We start from the raw sequence: 26,097 nt of genomic DNA on the forward strand, positions 1-26,097 counted from the left end.
CTTTTTCTTTTTTTTTTTTTTCCGAGACAGGGTTTCTCTGTAGTTTTTGGTGCCTGTCCTGGAACTAGCTCTTGTAGACCAGGCTGGCCTCAAACTCACAGAGATCAGCTTGCCTCTGCCTCCCGAGTGCTGGGATTAAAGGCGTGTGCCACCACCGCCCGGCTCCCAAGCAGCTTCTTGATAAACTCTGGGGATTCACATGTTGTATATAAGCGGTGGAAGGTGAGAGAATTGTAGGATAGTGGGAATTTTATGAAATATATATGGAAGGGGAGACAGAGTTCATGTTACTAGATGCTCCAAGGCCAATTTGGAGAGGTCAGAAGGAAGTGTTGACGATCCCACTAACTGGGAATGTGTAAGGATTTTATTTCTATCAAAGTAACATTTCAGTGATTTTAAGTAAGAAAGAAGCATGAGTTGACAAACACAGCCTAAAGGCTAAATCTGCCCAAGGTCTGGTTTTGTAAATACAGTTGTTTAGTTGTAATAATTTTATGTCTGTGACCATGGTACAAATTACAGGTCTGTGAAGTTTCTAGGAAAGCCTTGGACATTTATTACCTGACCTGTTAGAGAAATGATTTGGTAACGCTGGTATACAGGAAATAGAGTAAAAAGTCAGGCCTGAAGGTCAGAGGCTTTACTACATATACTAGTGTTTTAGTAAGCAGACTTTGGGAAGGCCAAAAAGAGCTGTTCTTGAAGATAAAAAGGAAAGAGGGGAAATTAAAGAAAGCAGCATCCACCTAGAGAAAACCAAATCATACTGAACTTAAGAAAAAGCCCTGCTCTGCAGTGTAAGCAGAGGGTCAGGTAGGGAGTCAGGTAGCAGAGACACCTCAAGAATAAGATACGGGCTGGGCGGTGGTGGTGCACACCTTTAATCCCAGAACTTGGGAGGCAGAGGCAGGCAGATCTCTGTGAGTTCGAGGCAGCTTGGACTACAAGAGCTAGTTCCAGGACAGGCTCCAAAGCCACAGAGAAACCCTGTCTTGAAAAAAACAAAACAACAACAACAAAAATATGGAACAGGAGGCATGGGCTTCGGAAGGTGTAAAATCAGGTCTTCCTTAGGAATGCTCATTAGAACATAAGTGTAAAGGAAGTCAGATTTCCTACAACACAGCCCAAAATCCAACAACCTAAAAACATGCTGTGGAACATGAAATTCTTAGGCTTTCCAAATGTCTTAAGATTTTCAGAACAGATTTTCAACTATTAAAAATTCACAGTTGGACCACTCAGAAACTAGGAACCAATTAAAACAACATAAAAGTGACTTTAAAAGAAATAGTTGAGAGCGCATAAAGCAGCTGCAGGAGAGAAAGAAGCCCTACTTGTACTGGGTTGATTTCTGTAACGCTCCTGTGACTGATCTCAAGTGCCCAGCAAACTCGCAGCACCTTCTAAATCTTAGTCACCTCCCACCAAGCCCTGACTCTGTAAGATGACTTGTTGAGGAACGTGAAACCAGCTCCAGTATGCTGCCAGACAGATTTGTCAGGTAACCAGGAAGACTGTGTGCCAAGGTATATACATGCAGTTGCCACAGACTAGGTCTAACAGAATTCTTTTCACAATCTAATAGGCCCAGAGGAGAATGTGCAAGAGTTTAAGTGAAGCCCTCTGCCAGCTTTGAAACCAAGTTTTGGGGATTTAGTTGGGGGAAAAGTATGAGTTGTGGGGATCTGCATTATTAATGAGTAGGCACCACCTGGGGAGCAGAGAGTACTGGAGATTTCCAAGTCGTCATAATTGCTGCTTTCATAAATACACACCATCTTAAGAAAGTAACTAAGGTGGATTTTCTTTTAACCAAGTTTCAGATGTTCTAATTTTAAGTAGAGGAATCTTTCTTCCTAACATAAGTGGCAAAAACTAGAATCCATTACAACTGAATAAAGTACATTTCAAAAATATTGAAAATAAAGCAGTTTTAAATTAGCAAGGTTACTTTTGAGATTACCGAAAATTTTTTTAGATGGCACAGGAGATGAAGCTTGGTTGGTAAAGTGTGCAGAGCCCTGGGTTCAGTCCCCAGCCCCACATAGACTAGGTGTGGAGTTGGTGCACTCCTGTAATCCAGCAGCCTGTTGTCAGGGGTATCTTAAAGACATTCTTCCAAGACATAATAAATTGAAATTCAACCCGGGCTGCAAGAGGTGAATCTCAAATTGACAAAGAGGGGAAAGATGACTGGGCGGTTAAGATCACTGACTGCGTTTCAAGAGAACCTGGGTTCCGTTCCCATCACCTACATCAGGCAGCTCCCAACCCTCTGTAACTCCATATCCAGATCTGTCCTCTGGCTTCTCTGGGCACCAGGTGTGCATATGGTATACAAACACATTAAAAAACAAATAAAAATAGCCTGGTTTTAGTCATCTGTTCTGATTCTGCCATGTGCTAGTATTGCATGGCTATGATTCTTAGGAATATTTTTCTCTTACATAGAAATACATCTTTCAGTAATATTGATTTCTTGCAAAGAAAACCTTACCAAGGGCCACTTTTCTAAAATATTGTAATGAGACATGACATATGAGTCTTAGTATGTCTTTCCCTTAAGGTTTCTTTTCACATTATACAGTCTTTCACAGTGGCGTATTTAATCTTGAAACAAAGTATAAAACTCACCAACATAAGCTGGTGCATGTGGGCACACACCTTGAATCCCAGCACTTGGGAAGCGGAGGCAGGTTATCTCTTGAGTTCAAGCCCAGCCTGGTCTACAGAGTGAGTTCCAGGACAGCCAGTACATATATAAAAATACATATATAAAAAATGAATACATATATAAATCTCATCAACACAAGAACATTTTTTAAAATCTAAATTTTAGGTACTTTTATTCTCAGTTTTATTATACAGATGCTTTTAGTTACTATAGACAAATCAAAATTACTTTTGGGGCAGTTTCAGTAAATAATAAATCTTACATATCAAAATGTTTGCGAGATTTGTCATTTTGTAAAACCTAAGGATATTTTTAATCAGCACATTATTGTAGATACATTTACTACTGTATGGTGACTATAAATACAGTAATTTTCTAATTTACCCAGTATTATTTTTAAAAAGCTGTGTGTCCTTGAAACTCCATACAGCACCTCATCCATTTCTTAGAAAATGAGTCTCAGTTTAACTAGCTTAAGCTGTGGCATCATTGATAACATTAGGTGTGCCAGCCATTATGGGCAGTTTCTTTACCAAGTGATGCTGCATGGAATAGCTAATTGTCAAACTTCTGCAGAAGTTGGATAACAGCGCAGATGCACTCTTGTATCACAGAGTCCAGTGAAAAGCAAGAGAGATTTTTTTTTCCGCTTGGCTGCCAATCGCTGTGCCTCAGATTCCTTTTTTTCCGTCTCTTTCTGTTTTGAATTGAGCATAGAGGTCAATATTTCCTCTTTCTTCTTCCCACTTTTCCCTTTATCAACTACAGGTGTTCAGCATGTTTTTGGAAACTCTGGTAGATTTCATACAAGTCCACAAGGACGATCTTCAAGATTGGTTGTTTGTGCTGCTGACACAGCTGCTGAAAAAAATGGGTGCTGATTTGCTTGGTTCTGTTCAGGCAAAAGTTCAGAAAGCCCTTGATGTTACAAGGTAATATTTTCTGCATGTATTTCAAGTTTACCTAGTGGTAGTCACGAATATTTAATCCCTGTATTTATATTAAAGTTTTATTCATACTGGTTTCAGTACTTGAAGCTGTTAGTGTGTCTTAAGTAAAGTGTAACTGACATGAGTTGAATGTTTTCATTATTTAACCATAGTAATTCTTTTTTATTCTGTTTACATCAATTTTAAACATTTATTGTAACCATTTGCTTCCCAGTCTTCATTTTTACCTTCTGATAAATAATAGATAGACAAATTAAATAAAGTGTAATTTGTATTTACAAGGTAGTATTTTTTGAATCTGAATGAAAATGTCTGTCAGTTCAGTGATGTGATAGTGTTTTCCTCTAATGATTTTATACTGTGACTTTCATAGTTTTCCAATGCAGATGCTGATTTTAATCCTTCTAAATTTTTGGCAACTTGTGAAAATTCTAGAAGGCCAAAAAATCTCATTTTTACCAAATTTTGCCTGCTATATTTATTATCTATTGACATTTCTTACACCATTAATTTTTGATGTTACTTTAAAAGTGGTAGATTTCCTATTTCACCTCATTCATTAGTTGTTGTTCTGTTTTAGCAGATTCTCTTTTCACTGTTATCAATCCATCATCTATCATTCCATCTACCTGCTTAGCACGAATCAACGGGCCCCCGCTTTATTAGGTGGTTTATAAGAAATTGCTTTCTTCTATTTGATGTTGGGACTGCCCCAGATATGCTCAGTGGCTACCCTTTGGAGCTATGTAGTTCTTACTTTTAAAATAGTTTCATCATTTTTGAAAAGAGCTTCTATACTTTATATCTTCCTGAGATGGAGTGAGCTCATCTTAAACTTTATCTGTCTCTGTTCTTTGATTCCTCGCTGGGCTTCATCCTGAAGGGAAATGTTTTGGAAAAAGATTTCTGAATGTTGGTTGTGCTCATTGCTACAGGGATAGTCTTTTTGTTTGTTTGTTTTCTTTTTCCTTTTTCTGGGGGGGTAGGTTTCTTTTCCATTTTTATTTTTTTATTCATTTTATTGAGCTATACATTTTTCTCTGCTCCCCTCTCCTTCAACCCTCTCCCATGTTCCCCATGCTCCCAATTTACTCGGGAGATCTTATCTTTTTCTACTTCCCATGTAGATTAGACTGTTGTATGTCTCTCTTAGGGTCCTCATTGTTGTCTAGGTTCTCTGGGATTGTGATTTGTATGCTGGTTTTCTTTGCTTTATGTTTAAAAACCATTTATGAGTGAGTACATATGATATTTGTCTTTCTGGGTCTGGGTTACCTCACTCAAAATGATGTTTTCTAGCTTCATCTATTTGCCTGCAAATTTCAAGATTTTTTTTCTGCTATATAGGACTCCATTGTGTAAATGTGTCACATTTTCCTTATCCATTCTTCGTTCGAGGGGCTTTTAGGTTATTTCCAGGTACTGTCTATGACAAACAAAGCTGCTATGAACATTGATCAGCGCATGTCCTTGTGGTACGATTGAGCATCCTTTGGATATATACCCAAAAGTGGTATTGCTGGGTCTTGAGGAAGGTTGTTTCCAAATTTTCTGAGAAATCACCATACAGATATCCAAAGACATCACCCTTTATAATTTGATCTTACATGAAACTAAAAGCTATTTCTGTCTTAAAGAATATTTTATCATGCCGTTAGTCTCCAGAAGGCTTTAAGTCACTGGTAGGTTTCTACCTCTTTGATCTTATTGTTGAAGTGACTTACTCTACATACCCATATACTAAGCTGAAATGAGTCTGTTATTCAGATGAATTTTTTGGTGGTGGCTTTTTGAGACAGCGTCTCATATGTAGCTCTAGCTGTCCTGGAACTCACTCTGTAGACCAGGATGACCTCAAATTCACAGAGATCTGCCCACCTGTGCAACCTGAGTATTGAGATTAAAATTGTGTGTCAGCACACTCAGTTGGAATGAGGGCAGAAGAGGGCATCAGATCCTGTGGAGCTGGAGTTAGAGGTGGTTGTGACCTGCTCATGTAGGTGCTAGGAACCAAACTTGATTCTGCTGTAAGAGCAGTCTGTGTGCTTTTAGCCACTGAGACATCTCTCTAGGCCCAAAAGTTTGAATTTTTACTGACTAGATTTTTCTAATTAAATATATAGTTGAAACAAGCAGAATAACACTTACCTAGTTTAATTTCTTAATCCCTTCTGGCTTTAAATTCAAATGCCTCTATTCTTATACTGTGCTTAAGAGACCATAACATTTAATCTATCACTTCATACATACTTTGTGGGTGGCATGATATTTGGGTATTAAATATAGTCTTTTGCTCTGGAATTTGTTAAAACTCATACTTGTCAGCCTAATAGTTGGGGGGTTGGTTACTTTTTTTGTTTATATTTATTTATTTATTTATAATATATGCAGGCAGTGCTCTTAACCTCTACGCCATCTCTCAAGCTCTACTTATTTTATTTTTTAGTTTTGTTTTTTCTTTGTTATCTTTACAGAGAATCATTTCCAAATGATCTTCAATTTAATATCCTAATGAGATTTACAGTTGACCAGACCCAAACACCAAGCTTGAAGGTAAAAATTTGATTTTTTTCTGAAACTATTACAAGGAATTGTGGTATTTTATTAATAAAAATAGGGTAATATTTGTATTTTTGTCACCCAAGAAGCTGCTCAATCAGTGGGTTTTATTTTTATAAACTTTCAGACAGTCAAGCCAGCACTTCGGGACCAGCTTCACTCTTTTGGGAGCACAAAGGTTTTTCTTTTGTTTTTATGTTAGCCTGCATTATTTCTTTCTGTAACTCTCTGCACTATTTCAGATGATGTTTTCTGCATCCATATTTAACTACTCACTTCCTCAACCTTTTATGCATGCATGTTCTTGACTTCCAATGTTCTTTAGAGGTTGACCTGTTTTTGGAAAGGCTCTCTGTGCAAACACATTTTAAAAGCATCACTAAGTATGGCCATCTAACATTAAGCTGGTAATGCAGAGTTAATTTGTAAAATCTTATTTAATTTTATGTTTGTGATTTGCTAACACTTCTTTTTTTCTTAGTTGAAGTTTTTGGAGTCTTACAGGTATTTGGGGCAAAAACATAGCATTATCTAGGTGCTTATTTTAGTAAAGACAGAATATTTTAAGTTTAATCTCAGCTCATTCTCCCTATCTGAAATAACTTTCTGCAATGTGAAATTCTGAAAACAAATATAAAGGTTGTGTCAAGACTAACAGTTTCTATTTGGACACATTTTCCAGTTGTGTGAAAACTAGATAGAGTGTAATTTGTCATTTAAAATGATTAGGTTGAACAGAAGACATCAAAGGACTTGTATCTGGGAAGTAGCTTAATTGGTGGAGTTCTTGTTTTTCCTGAGCTGTAGCCATTGAGAGTAAAGTCGGGGAAATAAGAAGCATATTGCTTACACAAGCCTTGTAGTTTCTGCTCTGTTCTGTACAAATGTATGCCTTACTACCTGAGACTGATTTTCCCTTTACACATTGGAATGCAGTTGTGCCTCTGAATCACAGTTGGTTTCTACCAGGGTTGACTGACACTCACTGTAGTGTCTTTTTATTTGAGCCACTAGGTAAAAAAGCCCTCTCTCTTTTTATTTTGAAAATTTACTGCCAGGCAGTGGTGGCACACACCTTTAATCCCATCACTCAGGAAGCAGAGGCAGGTGGATCTCTGTGAGTTCAAAGTCAGCCTGGTCTACAAGAGCTAGTTCCAGGATAGGGTCCAAAGCTACAGAGTAACCCTGTCTCGAAATATAAAAAAAGAAAAAGAAAAGTTACCTACAGAAGGATTTATTTCATATTAACACACACTGAAGCTTAAACTATAGTCAAGAAATTCCTGAGAATAGAAAACTTTGAATTTTTTATTACATATAATACTTGATAAACTAAATGATAATAAAGCAGATGATGTAGTTAATTCAGTAGCCATTGAAGCTATAAGTGAAGATATTCTGTGTGCCTGTGCCAATGTAGCCTGGATCCATCTTCAGAAACATGAATCAGGTGTAGTGGTTTAGGCCTGTGACCCCGCCACAGGAGCTGCTGAGGCAGGTAGATAACCAGTGATGTGTCAGTACTGAGCACACAGAGGGTCTAGGAGGAATGATGTGCTGAAGACCTAAAGTCAAAGACAAGTAAAGGGAACAGGGATGTGGGAAGCATCCTGTGGGCACAGAATTCAAAGCTGCTCCTCTGTGTCTAACGTAAGGATAAGTACAGTCAACACCAAAGCTAGAGGGAGACGGCTTTGTTAACACTGAGGCAGCAGGAGTAAGTCTGTTGGTGTCATCCTTCATGCCCAGGTCAGAGCAGCTGGTAGGGGCCTGACAGAATTAAATATAAAGAACTTATCAGGGTGGTGATGCTGAAGACATGGCTCAGTACTTACATTCAGGAGACTGGAGCTCGGCTCCCAGCATCCAAAGCAAGCAGCTCTCAAAGCCTACAACCCCAGCATAGGGGATTTGTGGACCTTTTCTGACACCTGCTCATACTTGGCATACACACACGTATAGACCCATGCACATACATGTAAGTAAAACGTTTTTTAAGTCATAAGAATTTAACAAGCTGGAAAGATGGCACAGTGGTTCAGAAGAATTGTCTCCAAACATGACAACCAGAACTCGGACCTCAGCACCCAGTAACAAGTGGGCATCCTGTAATTTCAGTACCAAGGGATCCAGATCCAGTGCTGTCTTCTTTTGGCCTCTGCACACACATGCACACACATACGTATTCACATGGAAGCACTTGGTTTTTCAAGACATGGCTTCTCTGTGTAATAGTCCTGGCTGGCCTGGAACTAGCTTTTGTAGACCAGGCTGGCCTCGAACTCATGGAGATCTGCCCACCTCTGCCTCCCGGGTGCTGGGATTAAAAGTGTGCGCCATCACCGCCCAGTTTGACAACTGCCTTTCGTGCACTTTATAGGGATGTAGCTCAATTGCAGAGTGCTTAGCTAGTCTGCACCAGGTCCTACATTCTATACCCAGCACCTTGTGAACTGTACTCAGGAGGTAGAAGAGGAGAATTAGAGAAATTCAAGGTCATTCTCAGCTACAAAATGCATTTGAGGCCACGCTGGACTTGAGGCCCTGCCTTAAATATAAGTAAATAGACAGTTGTGTTACCCGCTGTGATTACAGACTTTTCTTGTTATATCCTGTCATATAACACTGGCTATTTCCCCAGAAAGAAATGACTATTTAAGACTAGCCACCTAAACACTCTGAAAGCAGACATGAGGGCAGGCAGAGTTTAGAGTTGGTTAAGGAATTCTTCAGCAATTGTTCATACTCTGGGAATAGAGTTCCAAAAGTTGTAGTGATTATGAGAACAGAAATCCTCACCTCATGTCAGATAGGTAAGTAGCTGTACCATTCCTTTGACTTGGCAGACTAATGGTAATCGTTTCTGGTTTTGGGTTTTTTTTTGTTGTTGTTGTTGTTGTTTTGTTTGTTTGGGTTTTTTTGTTTTGTTTTTCGAGACAAGGTTTCTCTGTGGCTTTGGAGCCTGTCCTGGAACTAGCTCTTGTAGACCAGGCTGGTCTCGAACTCACAGAGATCTGCCTACCTCTGCCTCCTGAGTTCTGGGATTAAAGGCATGCGCCACCACCGCCCGGCTGGTAATCATTTCTGATGCATGCCCAGTGTCTCGCAGAGTCCATCTCACTGACCTCTTTCATTGTGCTTTTCTCTGTAGGTGAAGGTCGCTATCCTTAAGTACATAGAAACTCTGGCCAAGCAGATGGATCCAGGGGATTTTATAAATTCCAGTGAAACTCGCCTGGCAGTGTCCCGGGTCATCACTTGGACGACAGAGCCCAAAAGCTCTGATGTTCGAAAGGTGAGTTTAAGTAGGATAGGGGTAATTTTAGGTATTTATTAGCTAATCTTTTCTTAGATACAGTGTTCTATTTATTTCACCATAAGTGAGGAGTTAGCTTTCCCTGTGCTTTTTCCACATCCTTTTCCATCAGGACCTATAATCTTTATTATACTGAAGAATCAATTCTTGCTAATGTGGAGATTTATCATTTGTTGTTTTTGTTTTGCAAGTTTTCGCTCCTGTACCAAGTGATTTGCTACTGCCTTCTTTCTTATATTTTCTTTGTTTTCTTTTTTTTAATTTAACTTTATTTTTATGTGCACTGGTGTGAGGGTGCCAGAGTCCCTGGAACTGGACTTACAGACAGTTGTGAACTGCTATGTGGGTGCTGGGGATTGAACCCAGGCCTTCCGAAAGAGCGATCAGTGCTCTTAAGCTCTGAGCCATCTCTCCAGCCCCCTGCCTTCTTTCTTAAGTTCTATCCTTAGAGTTATTGTCTGTCTTGCTTTTCACGTCCTTGAGTTAAGATTTTTTGGGATAGTCATTTATCACCTGGGCTAGCCTGTAACTCATTCTTGAACTCCTGGTTCTCCTGCCTCCACCCCCTAAGAGCCAAGAATGCTGGCAAAGACCACCGTGCCCAACTTGACTGTCGTGCTGGTATATGTTAGTATTTTCATCATTTCTGCCAAGGACTTATGACTAGCGTTTTCTGTATACTCAAAAATATAGGTCTTTGAGCTAGGGAAATGACTCCATGGGTTAAAGGGCTTGCCATACAAGCATAAGAACTTGAGTTTGTATTCCATCATTGAGCTCCCTGTTCAGTGAGAGACCTGGTCTCAAAAACTAAAGGAGAGCTGGGGATGGTGGTGCACACCTTTTATCCCAGCACTCAAGAGGCAGAGGCGGGTGGATCTCTGTGAGTTGGAGTCTAGCCTGACCTTTGGCCTCAGGTTTGAACACACTTTAGCACATGTACATGTGCATCCACAACTGTACACACATGAACACAAACACATGCACTTATCACAAAACAAAAGCAAAAAAATGCCAAAGTGAAGAAAAGTGAAGACATGGCATAATAAAACTTACTACACACAGTTGGAACTCATGTACAGACATACACGCAGACAAAACACTCATGCATGGCAGTGATAGTGATGACGGACAAGATAGGAAGCGAGGCTGGCAGCATAACTCAGAATGTAAAGGCACATGTCCATAGCAAGTTCAGACCAGCAGGAACTGTGGATGAGACCCTCTCTCAGAAGAAGAAAATTGCACACTGACTGGATGTGGTGTGACCAGCCGCCTCCTGCTCTAGACCTTTTCTACACGAATAACCTGTGCCCTCAAGCTGTGAGCCAAAATAAATCCTTTATCGGATATTTTATGAAAACCACTAATTCAGAGCTTATAATAAAAAGAAACACTTTAAATCTTTTATCCAATCAACCCCATAAGGCAGTCAAAAGGAGCACAGCAAAGTCAGGCGGTAGAGGCACACGCCTTTAATAGAGGCAGAGATGGAGCTCTCTGAGTTCCAGGACAGGCTCCAAAGCTACAGAGAAACCCTGTCTCAAATAAAAGTCGGGAGGGGGGGGAGGATGACAAAGCAAACCTAAAGCAGATAGAAGTATGTAATTGAGAATAGAGAATAAAGCAGAGGCCAAGCATGCTGGAACAACCCTTAATCCAGCACTCTGGAGACAGAGACAGGCAGACCTCTTATGGATTCAAGGCCAGCCTGACCTACATAATGAGTTTCAGGATAGCCAGGGCTGTGTACAAAGACCTTATCTTGGAGAGGGAGGAGGGGAGAGAAGAAAGGAGAGGGGAGGGAAGAAGAGGAGAGAGAGAGAGAGAGAGAGAATATGTCCAGAGCAAGGTGTTTATATTGGATACAGGTCATGTGACCATACACCAATTCATGCTCTCCTCTATAAATTGTTATACAATTTTATTTTTCCTGCAAATTTTATGTTGTTTCAGTCTTTACGAAACACCTGACTTACTTTACCTTGAGATTAACTGTAGACTTTTTAGACTAGCTGCTTGAGAGAAGATATATATTGCTAGTTAAAGAATCCTACAAAGAGCCTGGCGATGGTGGCGCACGCCTTTAATCACAGCACTCGGGAGGCAGAGGCAGGCGGATCTCTGTGAGTTCGAGGCCAGCCTGGTCTACAAGAGCTAGTTCCAGGACAGGCTCCAAAGCCACAGAGAAACCCTGTCTCGGAAAACCAAAAAAAAAAAAAAGCCAAGCATGATGTTATACACCTGTACAGACTCAGAACCCTTAGGGGCTGCATAGTAAAATCCTGGTTGGTTGCTTTGGTTGGTTGGTTGACTTTTTTGTTTGTTGTTGTTTTCTCCTTCTTATGCGGCTTTATTTTTTAATTATCATACAAAGCAACATCTTTCCATATGGCATTTTCATGTGTACTTGGGTTTTGTTAATTCCCCTCCTCCTCCCTTTACCCCTCTGTTGTCTGCTGCCCTTGTACATATTTGTACCTTTCTACCCCAGTATTCCTTCAAAATGCCCACCTTATTTTTAGAAAAATTCACGTTAAGAAAATTTAATTTCAGCATTAAGTCACCCTGAATGGGAGTCATATATAATCATCCATTTTCTTTTAATCATTTATTAGGAAAACTGAAACAGTAATATATGTTGACAAAATAACCCTGCAAAGTTTTGTCATCTGTCACCTTCCATAGCCCCTTCTTAACTTCAAAAGATAAATGGTAGGGAGAGTGTTTCCATCTTCCCCACAAAGAAACCATGAAAGGTAGCCTTTTCCTTTTCTATGGGAGAGGCGGTCAGGCCTTGTGCTGTTGAGCAGAAGAAAATGACCACCCATCTTCGAGTAGCCAGAATGCATTTACTTACTTTTTGTATGTCTTTGTTTCTTTCAGGCAGCGCAGTCAGTGCTGATTTCTTTATTTGAACTCAATACCCCAGAGTTTACAATGTTACTAGGAGCTTTACCAAAAACTTTCCAAGATGGTGCTACTAAACTTCTTCATAATCACCTTCGAAACACTGGCAATGGGACCCAGGTATTTCTCACTTGTCTAGGTGGCTGTTGTATTCTCTTATAATTGGTTTGACAGTGATTGCATTGTTTTGCATTGAGTTTACTTAATTTTACTATATGATTTTTACATCTGCATTTGGCAATGTTTTCTGAGCAAGATTAAATACTGCCTTGGGAAGATAGGCACCAGCTTTACATCTGGTCAAGTGGAGAGACGGTTAATTGAAGGAAAACTACAAATTAGTAATGTGACCAGATTTTATTTTCTTAGTGTCTTTGTGAAAATCATTTGTAAAATACTCAGAAGGAATTAAATTGAATTATCAATGAAGTAGGAAGGGTTAATTAGCTAAGAACAGAAAGCTGATGTAAAATTTTTTTAAAGGAGGAAGCTCAGAAGTTCGAGGTCATCCTTGTGTATATAGTGAGTTCAAGGTTAGTCAAGGGTACTTGAGAAGGGTGTTGAGTGTAATAAAGAGGAGGCAGGTAAAGAGGTGAGGGAGAAGGCTAAGGAGGTAGGTTTCTAAATTTGAGACACATTTTCTCCCAGAAAGTAAGCATAAGTGTATGGATATTTAGAATACTGGCAAAAATGGTACTTTCATAATATGCTCTCTCATGCCTGTGCCTCTTCCCTAAGGACCTTTCAGTTGCAGTTTCCAATGTTAATACTCTTCTTACTCCCACCATCAGAGTTCCACGGGGAGTCCTTTGACAAGACCTACGCCTCGATCCCCAGCCAACTGGTCCAGTCCTCTTACTTCTCCTACTAACACATCACAGAATACATTATCTCCAAGGTGAGGTGATGGTTTTCATTTGTGTTTTGTGTTACCAGTTTCCATTCTAGAAAGGCAGAGTAACTATAATCCCAGCAGACTTTATTTGACTTGAAGTATCCTAGAAACTGAGCAGATCCAAGCAACATTAATTGTATATAAAATCTAACTTTTTTTTTTTTTTTTTTTTTTTTTTTTTTGGTTTTTCGAGACAGGGTTTCTCTGTGGCTTTGGAGCCTGTCCTGGAACTAGCTCTGTAGACCAGGCTGGTCTCGAACTCCCAGAGATACGCCTGCCTCTGCCTCTCGAGTGCTGGGATTAAAGGCGTGCGCCACCATCGTTTAAATGGTGATATATAGGAAGAAAGGTTTTGTTATCTTAAAGAGTATAGTTACATTTCTCAAACTGCAAATTGTGCCTGTCTTTTCTATTACACTTCTTTAGTGTAAATGGCAGTATCAGTTATGGTATTAGATATAATACTGATGAATCACTTCTGAAAGGTTAGGAGGGACTTGAGATTATAGACAAACATAAAGAATAATGGGGAAGAGTTAAATATATCAGTGCAGGTGACCGAGCTTGCTCAGCAAGCACCTTCACCTGATAGACCATCTTGCCATCCCTAGATTAATCCTTAATTTATTAATTAGTATCCACCAAGCCCCTTTTGCTGGCCTTTTGTAAAATGATTCTTCCCCCCCCCCCCCCCAGTTTTTCAAGACAGGGTTTCTTTATAGCTTTGGAACCTGTCCTAGAACTAACTCTTGTAGACCAGGCTGGCCTCGAACTCACAGAGATTTGCTGCCTCTGCCTCCTGAGTATTGGGATTAAAGGTTTACACCACCACCACCCAGCATGTAAAATGATTCTTAAGGTATCAGAAGAGTTTTGTTATGGTCATACATCATGGTTTGCCTCATCAGATTATCCATTAAACTAACAGGGTGCTACATCAGCATTTAAGAAAGAAAATGTTCTGAAACTTACCACCTAACCTGTGTGTTAATACAGTTGTGACAATTTTGCTGAATACATTCAAACTTTAATTGAATTTATTGTTTGATTATAGAATTCATGTCATAGCATTTATGTTCAGTGTTCACAATTCAAAACAATCTGCAGAGATGACTCAGGAGATGAATGTTCTTGGTGAGAAAAGCGTGACTGCTCAAGTTCATTCCTTAGGTCACCGTGTCTGACTCCACAGTTTTCCTCTGAACTCCGCCCACTTTCTTTTTTACCTTTATCTTTGTTGTTGTTTATTTCCCAAGGCTTATTTTGCAAAATAATAGGAACTGTTAGTAGGTGAAGTACAGGTTCCTTTTTCTACCACCAAGGACTGCTCCCAGACACCAGAATCTGTATCTACTCCAGTGGCATCCACCTGGTCACATGACAGGGGATGACCATGGACTCCTGCTCCTTCTGCCTTCAGTTTCTGAGTGCTAACTATGTTTCTTCTTTGCCTAGTGCTCTTACTGTTGGTTAATACAAGGACTGGGAAGCTTTCTATAAAAAGGGTCAAATGGCCAATATTTTAGGCTTTCAAGCCAAGTGGTCTATGACCTTTTTTTTTTAGCTCTGCTGTTGTGCTTCCAAAACAGCCATAGACAGTCTAAACATAAGTACACTTGGCTGTGCTCCAATATAATTGTATGTATGCGTACTGAAACTTGAATTTTGTGAAATGTTCACATTATAAAAATACTTATTTAAAAGTGTAAGCTGTGTTAGTAAGGTGGCTAAGTGGGTAAAAGTTCGTGCTGCAGAATGTCTGATAACCTGAGCTTGGTTCTCAGATTCCACATGTGGAAGGAAAGAATTTCCAAAAGTTATTTGACCTATACAAACATGCAAAGTAAATGTAATTTTAAGATCAGGCACAATAGCCCATGCTTTTAATCCCAGCGCTCAGTAGTAGAAGGATTTCTGTGAAGTTCAGTGTTAGCTGGCCATAGTGATACTTGCCTGTAATTTCAGAACTCAGGAAACTCTCAAGTTTGAGCCTGGGTTGGCTACAGAGTGAGTTCTAGTCAAGTTTGGGTTACAGAGTGTTTTTATGTCAAAAATGGATGATTCTTATCTTCATAAGTATTTTATACAATATCCTTAAATGTGTTTATTTCAACAGGGTCAGGTTTAGACCAGACTGGGCTTTAACCTGCTATGTAGTATAGGATGTCCTGCACCCCTGACCCTCCTCCTTCTACTCCCCAAGTGCTGACATTACAGGTGTGCACTGCCACACCCAGCCTGTTTGTGTTTTAAAAATATAGCTGAAAGTTAATAGCCAGCTGTGGTAGCTTACACTTCTAATTTTAGCACTTGGAGGAGAATTATGGTGTGCTCAAGACTAGCCTGAGCTACAGAGCGAGACCCTCAAAATAAATAGATAGATAGATAGATAGATAGATAGATAGATAGATAGATAGATAGATAGATAAATAAATAAAAACGGGGATTGCAGCGATGGTCTGTAGTTAAGAGCAACACCTGGGTTTAGGTCCAAGCACCCCCTGGAGTTAACAGCTATCTGTTAAGTCCAGTTCCAGGGGAGCTGTTGCCCTCTTCTGACCTCCAAGGGTTCTGCACCCACATGGTACACATGTATAGACAGAATACTCATTCATATAGATATAAAAATCAAATCAAGCAAAATGAAATGTAAGTGAAAATTAGTACCATCTCTTTCACAGTGCGTTTGATTATGACACAGAAAACATGAATTCTGAGGACATTTACAGCTCCCTTAGAGGTGTCACTGAGGCAATCCAGAATTTCAGCTTCAGAAGCCAAGAAGATATGAGTGAACCACTCAAGAGGGATCCTAAAAAAGAGGATGCTGACACAGTAAGTGTTTACATGTTCACCCCATCTGTTACCACATTCCTAACTCGCCGCATCCCTCCCACAAGTGTTCTTACATGGTCATTCCATCTGTTACTACATTCCTAACACACCAAATCCCTTACACATGCGTGTTCTTATATGTTCATACTGTGTTACCACGTTCCTAACCCATCAAATCCCTCCCATGTGTGTGTTCTTAACATTGCAGCAGGCAGCTTTGGTTCCCATCAGAGTGGTGTGTGTGTGTGTGTGTGTGTGTGTGTGTGTGTGTTTTAAGCTTTGCTTTCTGGCATTTTCACATAAAATTTTTTAGGAGCCAGTCACTCTTCAAGCATTTACAGAGTAAGTACATCCACCCACATGGTGGCAAGTTTTAGGTATTAGATCTGTAGGACAAAGTGTCTTCCTATAGTTCTTTTGAGTTTCTAAGTAGATATTTACTGTGGAGTTTGGGTTAGACTGTGCCATAGAGGAAGGTGAATGTATATATTAGACTGGTGTCAGGGAATGAGGCCTCTGTAAATGGCACTTGTACTGAGAGTTAAATCCACAAAACATAAAGAAGAATTCTGTGAACTGATGTAGCTGAGGGCTCAGAAGAAAGCTGGTGTAGTTGGAGCATGAAGAAATAAAGTGGAACTTAGTCACAACATGAGTTAATCAAAGGCCTGGGCCTAGAACATACTGGGCTGTGTGTTTTACCACTCAAGTTTTCGTAAATGGAAGTCTACATATTCCCCATATTAGTTGTAGTAATAGTAGTCTGCATCATCAGTTTGTGTGTCCCCACAGAGCATGTCATAACCTATGTTCCTGACATGCAAATACTGTTATCTAATGGTTTCCTCTGCTGTGGTACCTCAGTGGTGAACTTTTACTTTTGCATCTCCTTATACTTATCTCTGGCAGCTTAGACTTCTCTTGAAATAAGCCATCCCTTCATTCCTGTTGAGAACATTGCTGCTCAGTGTCCACAGGGCCATGGGATTTCAGCACATCTCTAAAGGACTCCCCACCTACCAATTCCCTTACTTGGTTTTCTTTATACCTGTCTGGTAGAGCTCAATAGTAGTGAACTAATAAAAGTGGTTGTCAATCACCCAGGTTGCGGTTCCCTATTCTAAAGCTGAATGTGGTAGCAACAGCAGGTTAGTAAGTATCACTGCTTAAATGATACTTAGGCTTTCTGTGTTTGTTTGCAAATATTACATAAACCAAGGTGGTGCCTCAAGTCACTTGGACTGCAGGGAGGATCCATGTAGAGTTCCTGTCAACCAGCATGGCATACAGTTACTCGATAGATGTGGTATTTCTGGTGATAATAATTTTGAGGCTAGTATTTGTATTAATATTGGTGTTTGGGCAGAGGTGTTAATGTATCCCAACTTTATTAACATCTATTTGAAAATTGTATTGATCTTTAAACCTGTCCTTTAGGAGGAAAAAGGCATAGAAATAAAAGCTGAAAGATACTATTAAGATAGTTCATTATTCAAGGACAGTATATTGTGCCAAATTTTAAAGACAATTTGTTATTGTTGTTTGTTTCATTGCTGGGAATGAATTCAGAACCTTGAACATGCTGGGTGAACCCTCTTAGCACTGAGATATGTCCTCAGCTATGTTTTGTTAATGAAAGTCTTTGTATTTGGCATGGAGAAGGTGTTGCTAATCTCATTGTATATGTTAGTTGGTTGACCCATTGACAATAACAACATTGGTGGCAACATTTGTGATGGCTTATTTGCCTCTCAGCTGTGGTTTCTATACATCTTTATTTAAGCTTTTTCTTTTTTTCTTTTCTCTTTTCTTTGTTTTTGTTTGTTTGGTTTTTTGTTGTTGTTGTTGTTTGGTTTTTTTTTTTTTTTTTTTTTTTTTTGAGACAAGGTTTCTCTGTTAGCTTTGGAACCTGTCCTGGAACTCACTTTTTAGACCAGCCTGACCTCAGACTCACAGAGATCTGCCTGTCTCCTGTCTCTGCCTCCTGAGGGCTGGGATTAAAGGCATGCTTGGCTATTTAAGCTTTTTCATTTTGAATATATGTTACATATTTGTACAATATATTTGAATATATTATAACCCATACTTTTGTCATTTTTTTAAATTATTGTTACCTTTTTTAACTTACTATTTTTAAGTGTATGGGTGTTTTGCCTACCTATACACCTGTACACCATGTGCATACAATGCTTGCAGAGGCAAGAAGTAAGTTTCAGATCCCCTGGAGCAGGAGTTACAGATGGTTGTGAGCCACCATGTGGGTGCTGGGAACTGAATTCCGGTCTTCTAGAAGAGCAGCCTGTGCTCTTAACCACTGAGGACATTGACTCTCCTGGAACTAGAGGAACAGGTAGCTGTAAGTCACCTGGTGTAGGGACTAGGAACTAAACCCAAGTCCTTTGGAAGAGCAAGAAGCACACTTGACTGCCAAGTGATCACTCCAACCCCCAAGAAGCATCTTTTTAGAATGTGAAGAAGGTATTTTGAAAGAAGGTAACTTGCTGTACCTTCCTCTTTCTTTCAATAGATATGTGGTCCTGGGATGTCAGATCCACGAGCAGGAGGTGATGCCACTGACTCCAGCCAGCCAGCTCTTGATAATAAAGCATCTTTGCTCCATTCAGTACCACTTCACTCCTCTTCACGTTCTCGTGATTATAATCCATATAACTATTCAGATAGCATCAGTCCCTTCAACAAGTCTGCCCTCAAGGAGGCCATGTTTGATGACGACGCTGACCAGTTTCCTGATGGTATGTTATGGGTTACAGTGCTCCCGCTTGCATTTGGAGGACTGGTAATCAGTGAGACAAGTGTATTCGTTTGCTCTTTTGTTGCAACTCTTTAAAATGTAAGGAAATGGAGAATGGGAATGTGTATTTGATACTGGGACTTAAAGGGAGGCTTACATTTTCAGAACACAGACCGTAGTGACTAGGGAGCCATGGTTATGAGAGCAAGAGGCAGCTGCTCACATTTGCATCCCCAGTCAGAGTGAGTGTGTCCTGATGCTCAGCTCTCTGTCTCCTTTTTATTCAGTCTGGAGCTCCAGCCATGGGTGCTGCTGTCCACATTCAGGGTGGATCACCCCTCTTCATCTGAACATCTCTGAACCCAAATATATGTGTCCATGGTGGTTCAAAATTGACAAAATTTATTCTCCTAGCCTGTAGGCATTCATTAATACTATTTTAGTAGTGCTATGTTTAGAATGAGAACCTTGGTGGTCAACTTTACCTTGCCCTCAAAAGTCAAGGAAGCTCTACTATCCTCCCAGGAACAACTCAACCAGTTATACCATGTGAATTTGGTTTATTTCCAGACAAACTTTTATACTAGAATGACAAAGATCTTCTCATGAATAACCCATTCTTTATAATAGCACTTTCAGTGTGACATCATGATCTCTTTTATTAATAAAGGTTGATTCTGGGGCCTGTTATAAGAGAGTGTATTATTTATGCTTACATAAAGTTGGGTGAAATTGGCCTTGGTCTAGAGGGCTGTGGATAATAATATGCCTGATGGATAGTAACCACTCTTTTACTAAGTGTCCGTGTCACTTCTGAAAAGAGGTAGTTATGACTGTACACTCTGCCCTTCTTTTTTTTTTTAATTGATTTTTATTGAGCTTTACATTTTTCTCTACTCCCCTCCCTGCCTCTCCCCTCCTCCTTCAACCCTCCCCCAGGGTCCCCATGCTCCCAATTTACTAAGGAAATCTTGTCTTTTTCTACTTTCCATGTAGATTAGATCTATGTAAGTCACTCTTAGTGTCCTCATTGTTATCTAAGTTCTCTGGGATGTGGTTTGTAGGCTGGTTTTCTTTGATTTGTGTTTAAAAACCACCTATGTGATAATTGTCTTTCTGGGTCTGGGTTACTTCACTCAAAATAATGTTTTCTAGCTCCATCCATTTTCCTGAAAAATTCAAGCTGTCATTACTTTTTTCTGCTGTGTATTACTCCATTGTATAAATGTTCCATAATTTCCTTATCCATTCTTTAGTTCAGGGGCATTTAAGTTGTTTCCAGGTTCTGGCTATGGCAAACAAAGCTGCTATGAACATAGTTGAGCATATGGCTTGTGGCACGATTGAGCATCCTTTGCATATATACCCAAAAGTGGTATGACTGGGTCTTGAGGAAGGTCATTGTCTAATTTTCTGAGACATTGCCACACTGACATCCAAAGGGGCTGTACCAGCTTGCATTCCCACCAGCAATGCAGAAGTGTTCCCTTTTCCCCACAACCTCTTCAGCATAAGTTGTCATCAGTGTTTTTGATCTTGGCCATTCTTACAGGTGTAAGATGGAATCTCAGAGCTGTTTTGATTTGCATTTCTCTGATGACTAAGGATGTTGAACATTTCTTTAAGTGTCTTTCAGCCATTTTAGATTTCTCTGTTGAGAGTTCTCTGTTTAGGTCTGTACTCCATTTTTTTTTTATTGAATTATGTGATCTTTTGGTGTCCAATTTCTTGAGTTCTTTGTATATTTTGGAGATCAGACCTCTGTCTGATGTGGGGTTGGTAAAGATCTTTTCCCATTCTGTAGGCTGTCGTTTTGTCTTGTTGACCGTGTCCTTTGCTTTACAAAAGCTTTTCAGTTTCAGGAAGTCCCATTTATTAATTTTTTCTCTCAGTGTCTGTGCTACTGAGATTATATTTAGGAAGTGGTCTCCTGTGCCGATGTGTTCAAGTGTACTTCCCACTTTCTCTTCTATGAGGTTTACTGTGTCTGGCTTTATGTTGAGGTCTTTGATCCATTTGGCCTTGAGTTTTGTGCATGATGATAGATATGGGTCTATTTTCATTCTTCTACATGTTGATATCCAGTTATGCCAGCACCATTTGTTAAATATGCTTTCTTTTTTCCATTTGATATTTTTTTGCTTCTTTGTTTAAAAAAAAAAGGTGTTCAGAGGTGTGTGGATTAATATCCAGGTCTTTGATTTGTTTCCATTGGTCCTCCTGTCTGTTTTTATGCCAATACCAGGCTGTTTTCAGTACTGTATCTCTGTAGAAGAGTTTGAAGTCAGGAATGGTGATGCCTCCAGAAGTTCTTTTATTGTACAGGATTGTTTCGGCTATTCTGGGGTTTTTGCTTTTCCATATGAAGTTGAGTACCATTCTTTCGAGGTCTGTGAAGAATTTTGCTGGGATTTTGATGGCCATTGCGTTGAATCTGTAGATTGCGTTTGGTAAGATTGCCGTTTTTACTATGTTAATTCTACCTACCCAAGAGCATGGGAGGTCTTTTCATTTTCTGGTGTCTTCAATTTTTTTCTTCAAAGATTTAACGTTCTTGTCATACAAGTCTTTCACTTGTTTGGTTAGAGTTACTCAGAGATATTTTATGCTATTTATGGCTATTGTGAAGGATGATGTTTCTCTGATTTTATTCTCAGCCCTTTTATCATCTGTGTATAGAAGGGTTACTGATTTTTTTTTTTTTTGAGTTAATCTTGTATCCTGTTACAAGGAGATCTGCAGGGCGGGCTTGGGTAGAATGCTACCTACACTCTTGCATACTTAAGGGTTCCTTACACTCTTCTCTAGTGTTTCTTAAGCTGCAAATTGTTAAAGCACAGTGGTGATTCAGGAATCAAAACTGAAAATTAATGTTTATTTTTACCTCTTTCATAACTAATATTGGTTGTGACTGTGTTTCTTTTTTTGTTTTTGTTTTTTTAAATATTTATTTATTCATTTATTTATTATGTATACAATATTCTGTCTGTGTATATGCCTGCAAGCCAGAAGAGGGCACCAGACCCCATTATAGATGGTTGTGAGCCACCATGCGGTTGCTGGGAATTGAACTCAGGACCTTTGGAAGAGCAGGCAATGCTCTTAACCTCTGAGCCATCTCTCCAGCCCCGTGACTGTGTTTCATAGTGTTCTAAAGTGGTCATTTCTGCACCTGTGAGTCAGCCTGTAAAATTACAAAATTAATATCACTTCTTTTTGACAGATCTTTCCTTAGACCATTCTGACCTAGTTGCAGAGCTGTTGAAGGAGCTGTCTAACCATAATGAACGTATAGAAGAAAGAAAATTTGCCCTCTACGAACTCATGAAGCTAACCCAGGAAGAATCTTTCAGTGTTTGGGATGAGCACTTCAAAACAATATTATTGTTATTGCTTGAGACTCTTGGGGATAAAGAGGTAAATTACAGTATATATATATAAATGACAGTCTGTACTGTCTGAGTATTTATTTATGTATTTATTCTTACTTGGCTTTGGAGGTAGAGGATTAGGAATTATACCCAGGGGGCTGGAGAGATGGCTCAGTGGTTAAGAGCATTGCCTGATCTTCCAAAGGTCCTGAGTTCAATTCCTGGCAACCACATGGTGGCTCACAACCATCTGTAATGAGATCTGGTGCCCTCTTCTGGCCTGCAGACATAGATACAGACAGAATATTTTATATAACAAATAAATAAATATTTTTTTTAAAAAAAGGAATTATATCCAGACAGGGTCTTTCCAACCCCTGTCTCTTGTTTCACTTTCCTGTTGATCAGCTAGTACACATTGGAAATTGACAAAATGACTCTATTCTGTTGCTGTTTTCTGCATGTAATTTTTACTCTAAAGTGCTATTTCTTTTAACAGATTTTTGTTTAAAATTTTTTTAAGAAGTTTCCAGTAGTTAAAAGAAGATACACAGCTGGGTTGTTGTGGTGCTTGCCTTTAATTCCAGCACTTGTGAGGCAGAGGCAGGCAGATCTTTGTGAGTTCAAGGCCAGCCTGGTCTACAGAGTGAGTTCCAAGACAGCTAGGTTTACATAGTGAAACACTAACTCGAGAAACAAAAAGCAACAACAAATAAATAAAAAAAAAACTAATAAACTCTTTTCAGTTGTCAAAATTCCTTTCATAGTCAAAATTTTACTTATTTAAAAGTAATAAAGCTGGGCACTTGGAAGGCTTAGGTAGAAGAATCAAGTTCATGAACAGTTTAGGCGACAAGGTGAGACCCTATTTGAAATCAAGTACCTAGAGTTGTCCGCAGGTCTTCATTGCAGAACCTGTACTTTCTGAATTTTAGCTTAAAAAACATACCTTTTCCTTTTCCACCTGTCTCTCTTTTGACTGTTGGTCAAAAGCCATAGCATGCTTCCCCTGACACTCTGGGCCTGAAGGTACCCTCTGCCTTGTGTGCAGCCCCTGCCAGCCTCCATGCCTCACTCAGAAGTCAGGGTTTCTCTCCTCTTCTCCAAGTCCCTCCTTTCAATGGCTTCCAGATTTATTAACTTGTCTGCCCTGGTTTTTTCTCACAAACTCTGATGGTCTTAAGCCTAGAAAGACTAAAATCATTTTTTTTTTAAAAAAAAATCTGCATAGCCAGACTGTGGTGGCACAGGCCATTAATCCCAGCACTTGAGAGGCAGAGGCAGGATTATCTCTGTGAGTTCAAGGACAGCCTGGTCTAGAGAGCTAGTTCCAGGACAGGCTCTAAAGCTACAGAGAAACCCTGTCTCAAAAAACAAAAACAGTTTAGGTGCTTAATGCTCTGGAAGAATCCCTATGTTGAATGTCAAACTCCCAATGTTGGGTTAGTTCACAGCCACGTGTAACTCCATCTTCAGGAAATCCCCTGCTTCTGGCCTCTGAAGGCGCCTGCACTCACATGCACATAATTAAAAATAAAGTGTGGATGTAGTAGCAAATGCCTGTAATCTCTCCATTCTGGAGGTGAAAGCAGCAGGATTACAACTGTCAGGCCAGCCTAGGCTACAATGTAACTTTGAGCCTCTGCCTGTCTCCAGATACAACAGAAGTGAGAGTGACTAAAGACTTTGTAGCTAGAGACGATTTATTCTGTATTGAATTATTTATGCAGTGTCTCTCCTCCCAATCTTAAGGAGCTTATAGAAATTGAAAGTGTGGAAAGAATTTTAAAATATTAAAATATTTAAATATTAAAACCATTTAAATGTTTCTTCTTAGCCTACAATCAGGGCTTTGGCATTAAAAGTTTTAAAAGAAATCTTAAGGCATCAACCTGCAAGATTCAAAAACTATGCCGAACTGACTGTCATGAAAACGTTGGAAGCCCATAAAGATCCTCATAAAGAGGTGAGTGACCAACAAGTTGAATTACTGTTGTGTTATGATTGTCTCTTGTACCTGTAAGCACTTCCTGATAAGTACTCTGGTTTTATGTGCTGTGAATGTGTGCATCTTGTATGTGTGTGAGCATTTGGTCAGTTCTGTCCTTCCACCTTTATGTGTCTTCTGGAAATTGTACTCAGGTTGCCAGGTGTGTATGGCAGGCACCTCTACCCACTGCGCCATCTTCCTGTGTACTTTCCCACACTTAGTCTTATACTGTACCTTGGATTTGCCTGAAACTCACTATGAAGTTCAACTGGCCTCAAACTCTAAACACCCCCTTGCCTCAATCTTCTAAGCACTGGATTGCAAGTGTGAGCTAACATCTCCAGCTAACAGTGCCCTTCTTAGTCATTTCCTGCACAAATACTTGATTTTTGATATAATGCTTGATTAAGATGTAAGCATAGTGCTGCACATAGATCAGTCAGTGCAGTATTTATTGCAAAAGGATGAGAACCTGAGTTCAGTGCTCAAACCTATAGTGAAGAAAGCTGGCTGTGCTGGTGTGATCTAATCCCAGGCCAGGCTGGTGGAGACAAGCATATCACCAGGGCGCGCTGACCAGCCATCCTGGCTGCATTGTCAGGTCTCGTTCGTGGTAATGAGAGACCCTTTCTACAGAAGTAACTTGCAGGGTGGCAAGATGAAGGGTCTTGCTGCCAAGGCTTTTAGTTTGACTCACATGGTGGAAGGAAAAACCAACTCCTCCAAGTTGTCCTCTGGCTTCCATATATACCCAGACATACACACAAGCATGCGTGCATACACACACGCAGAACTATATAATTTAAAATTTTATTTTGGAGTATGTTGGGTGGCTTCTGAGGAATGACACGCAGCTCTGGCCTTCACACACACAAATGTGAGTATATGCTCTAGCATATGTCATAAGATCATTCCCATAAAATAGGTCCTCAGTGAGACATCTAATTTCACTTTCTCCATTTTAAGCTTCGTTTTCTAATTAAGAGTTCACCAGCCTTCTATTCCACTTAGCAATAAGAATTTGCTGTTTATGCAACAAGTGAAGATAACAAATTGTTTTTTTTTTTTTAAGTGTGCATCGTTTACAGGAGCTGTGTCTCTGTTACAGGTTTATTCAGTAAGGTAGTGCAAACAGCCTTTTTTTTTTTTAAAGATTTATTTATTATGTACAACTTTCTGCCTCCATTTATACCCACACACCAGAGGAGGGCGCCAGATCTCTTTATAGATGGTTGTGAGCCACCATCTGGTTGCTGGGAATTGAACTCAGGACCTCTGGAAGAGCAGACAGTGCTCTTAACCACTGAGCCATCTCTCCAGCCCGCAAACAGCCTTTTTTAAAGATCTGTTTATTTATTATGTACACAGTGTTCTGCCTGCCTGTGTGCACACGATCTCATCACAGATGGCTGTGGACCACCGGTGGTTCTGGGAACTGAACTCAGGACCTCTGGAAGAGCAGCTAGTGCTCCTCACCCCTGAGCCATCTTGCCAGCCCCTGCAAACAGCCTTCTTAAGAGTCATGTAAACCTCTTTCCTTACTTCATGTTCATGATATTTTTTCTCCCTACAAACCACAGTGGGCTCTGTTCATCATTAGGACCCTACATTCAAGGAATGCTTGTACCACTTACATACTCATGACATGAAATAAAATAAATAAATGCTTAAAGTCATGAAACTCTTCTGCCAACAGTAAAGAACTGGGAAGAAGAATGATAAAGTGGAGTCCTGTGTCAGCAGCTCCTGGTAGTTGCTAGTCTGTTCTTACCTCCCATCTTGTATTCATATTTACCACAGTATTTTCAATACAAATCCAAGACATCAAGCCTAATTAAA

At 39.8% G+C, this 26,097-nt stretch overlaps 1 protein-coding gene across 5 annotated transcripts in view; it reads left to right on the top strand.

Annotated features, from left to right (window-relative positions):
• The window catches only part of Clasp2 (cytoplasmic linker associated protein 2), a 174,844-nt gene that overhangs the window by 140,144 nt on the left and 8,603 nt on the right, over positions 1-26,097 (top strand). For 4 of the 5 annotated variants that reach the window (XM_050139483.1, XM_050139484.1, XM_050139485.1 and 1 more), the window contains 9 exons: positions 3,449-3,612; positions 6,105-6,183; positions 9,341-9,484; positions 12,392-12,535; positions 13,207-13,313; positions 15,992-16,145; positions 18,673-18,898; positions 22,121-22,314; positions 24,106-24,234. In XM_050139483.1, coding sequence (XP_049995440.1) covers positions 3,449-3,612; positions 6,105-6,183; positions 9,341-9,484; positions 12,392-12,535; positions 13,207-13,313; positions 15,992-16,145; positions 18,673-18,898; positions 22,121-22,314; positions 24,106-24,234 — 1,341 coding nt within the window. Of the gene's footprint in view, positions 1-3,448; positions 3,613-6,104; positions 6,184-6,316; positions 6,368-9,340; positions 9,485-12,391; positions 12,536-13,206; positions 13,314-15,991; positions 16,146-18,672; positions 18,899-22,120; positions 22,315-24,105; positions 24,235-26,097 lie in introns of all 5 variants that reach the window. The other variant, XM_050139488.1, reaches the window with a different exon arrangement.

Source organism: Alexandromys fortis, unplaced genomic scaffold (genome assembly GCF_014885135.2).
Source record: "Alexandromys fortis isolate MF-2015 unplaced genomic scaffold, M_Fortis_MF-2015_v1.1 scaffold_36, whole genome shotgun sequence".
NCBI classification, from domain to species: Eukaryota; Metazoa; Chordata; class Mammalia; order Rodentia; family Cricetidae; genus Alexandromys; species Alexandromys fortis.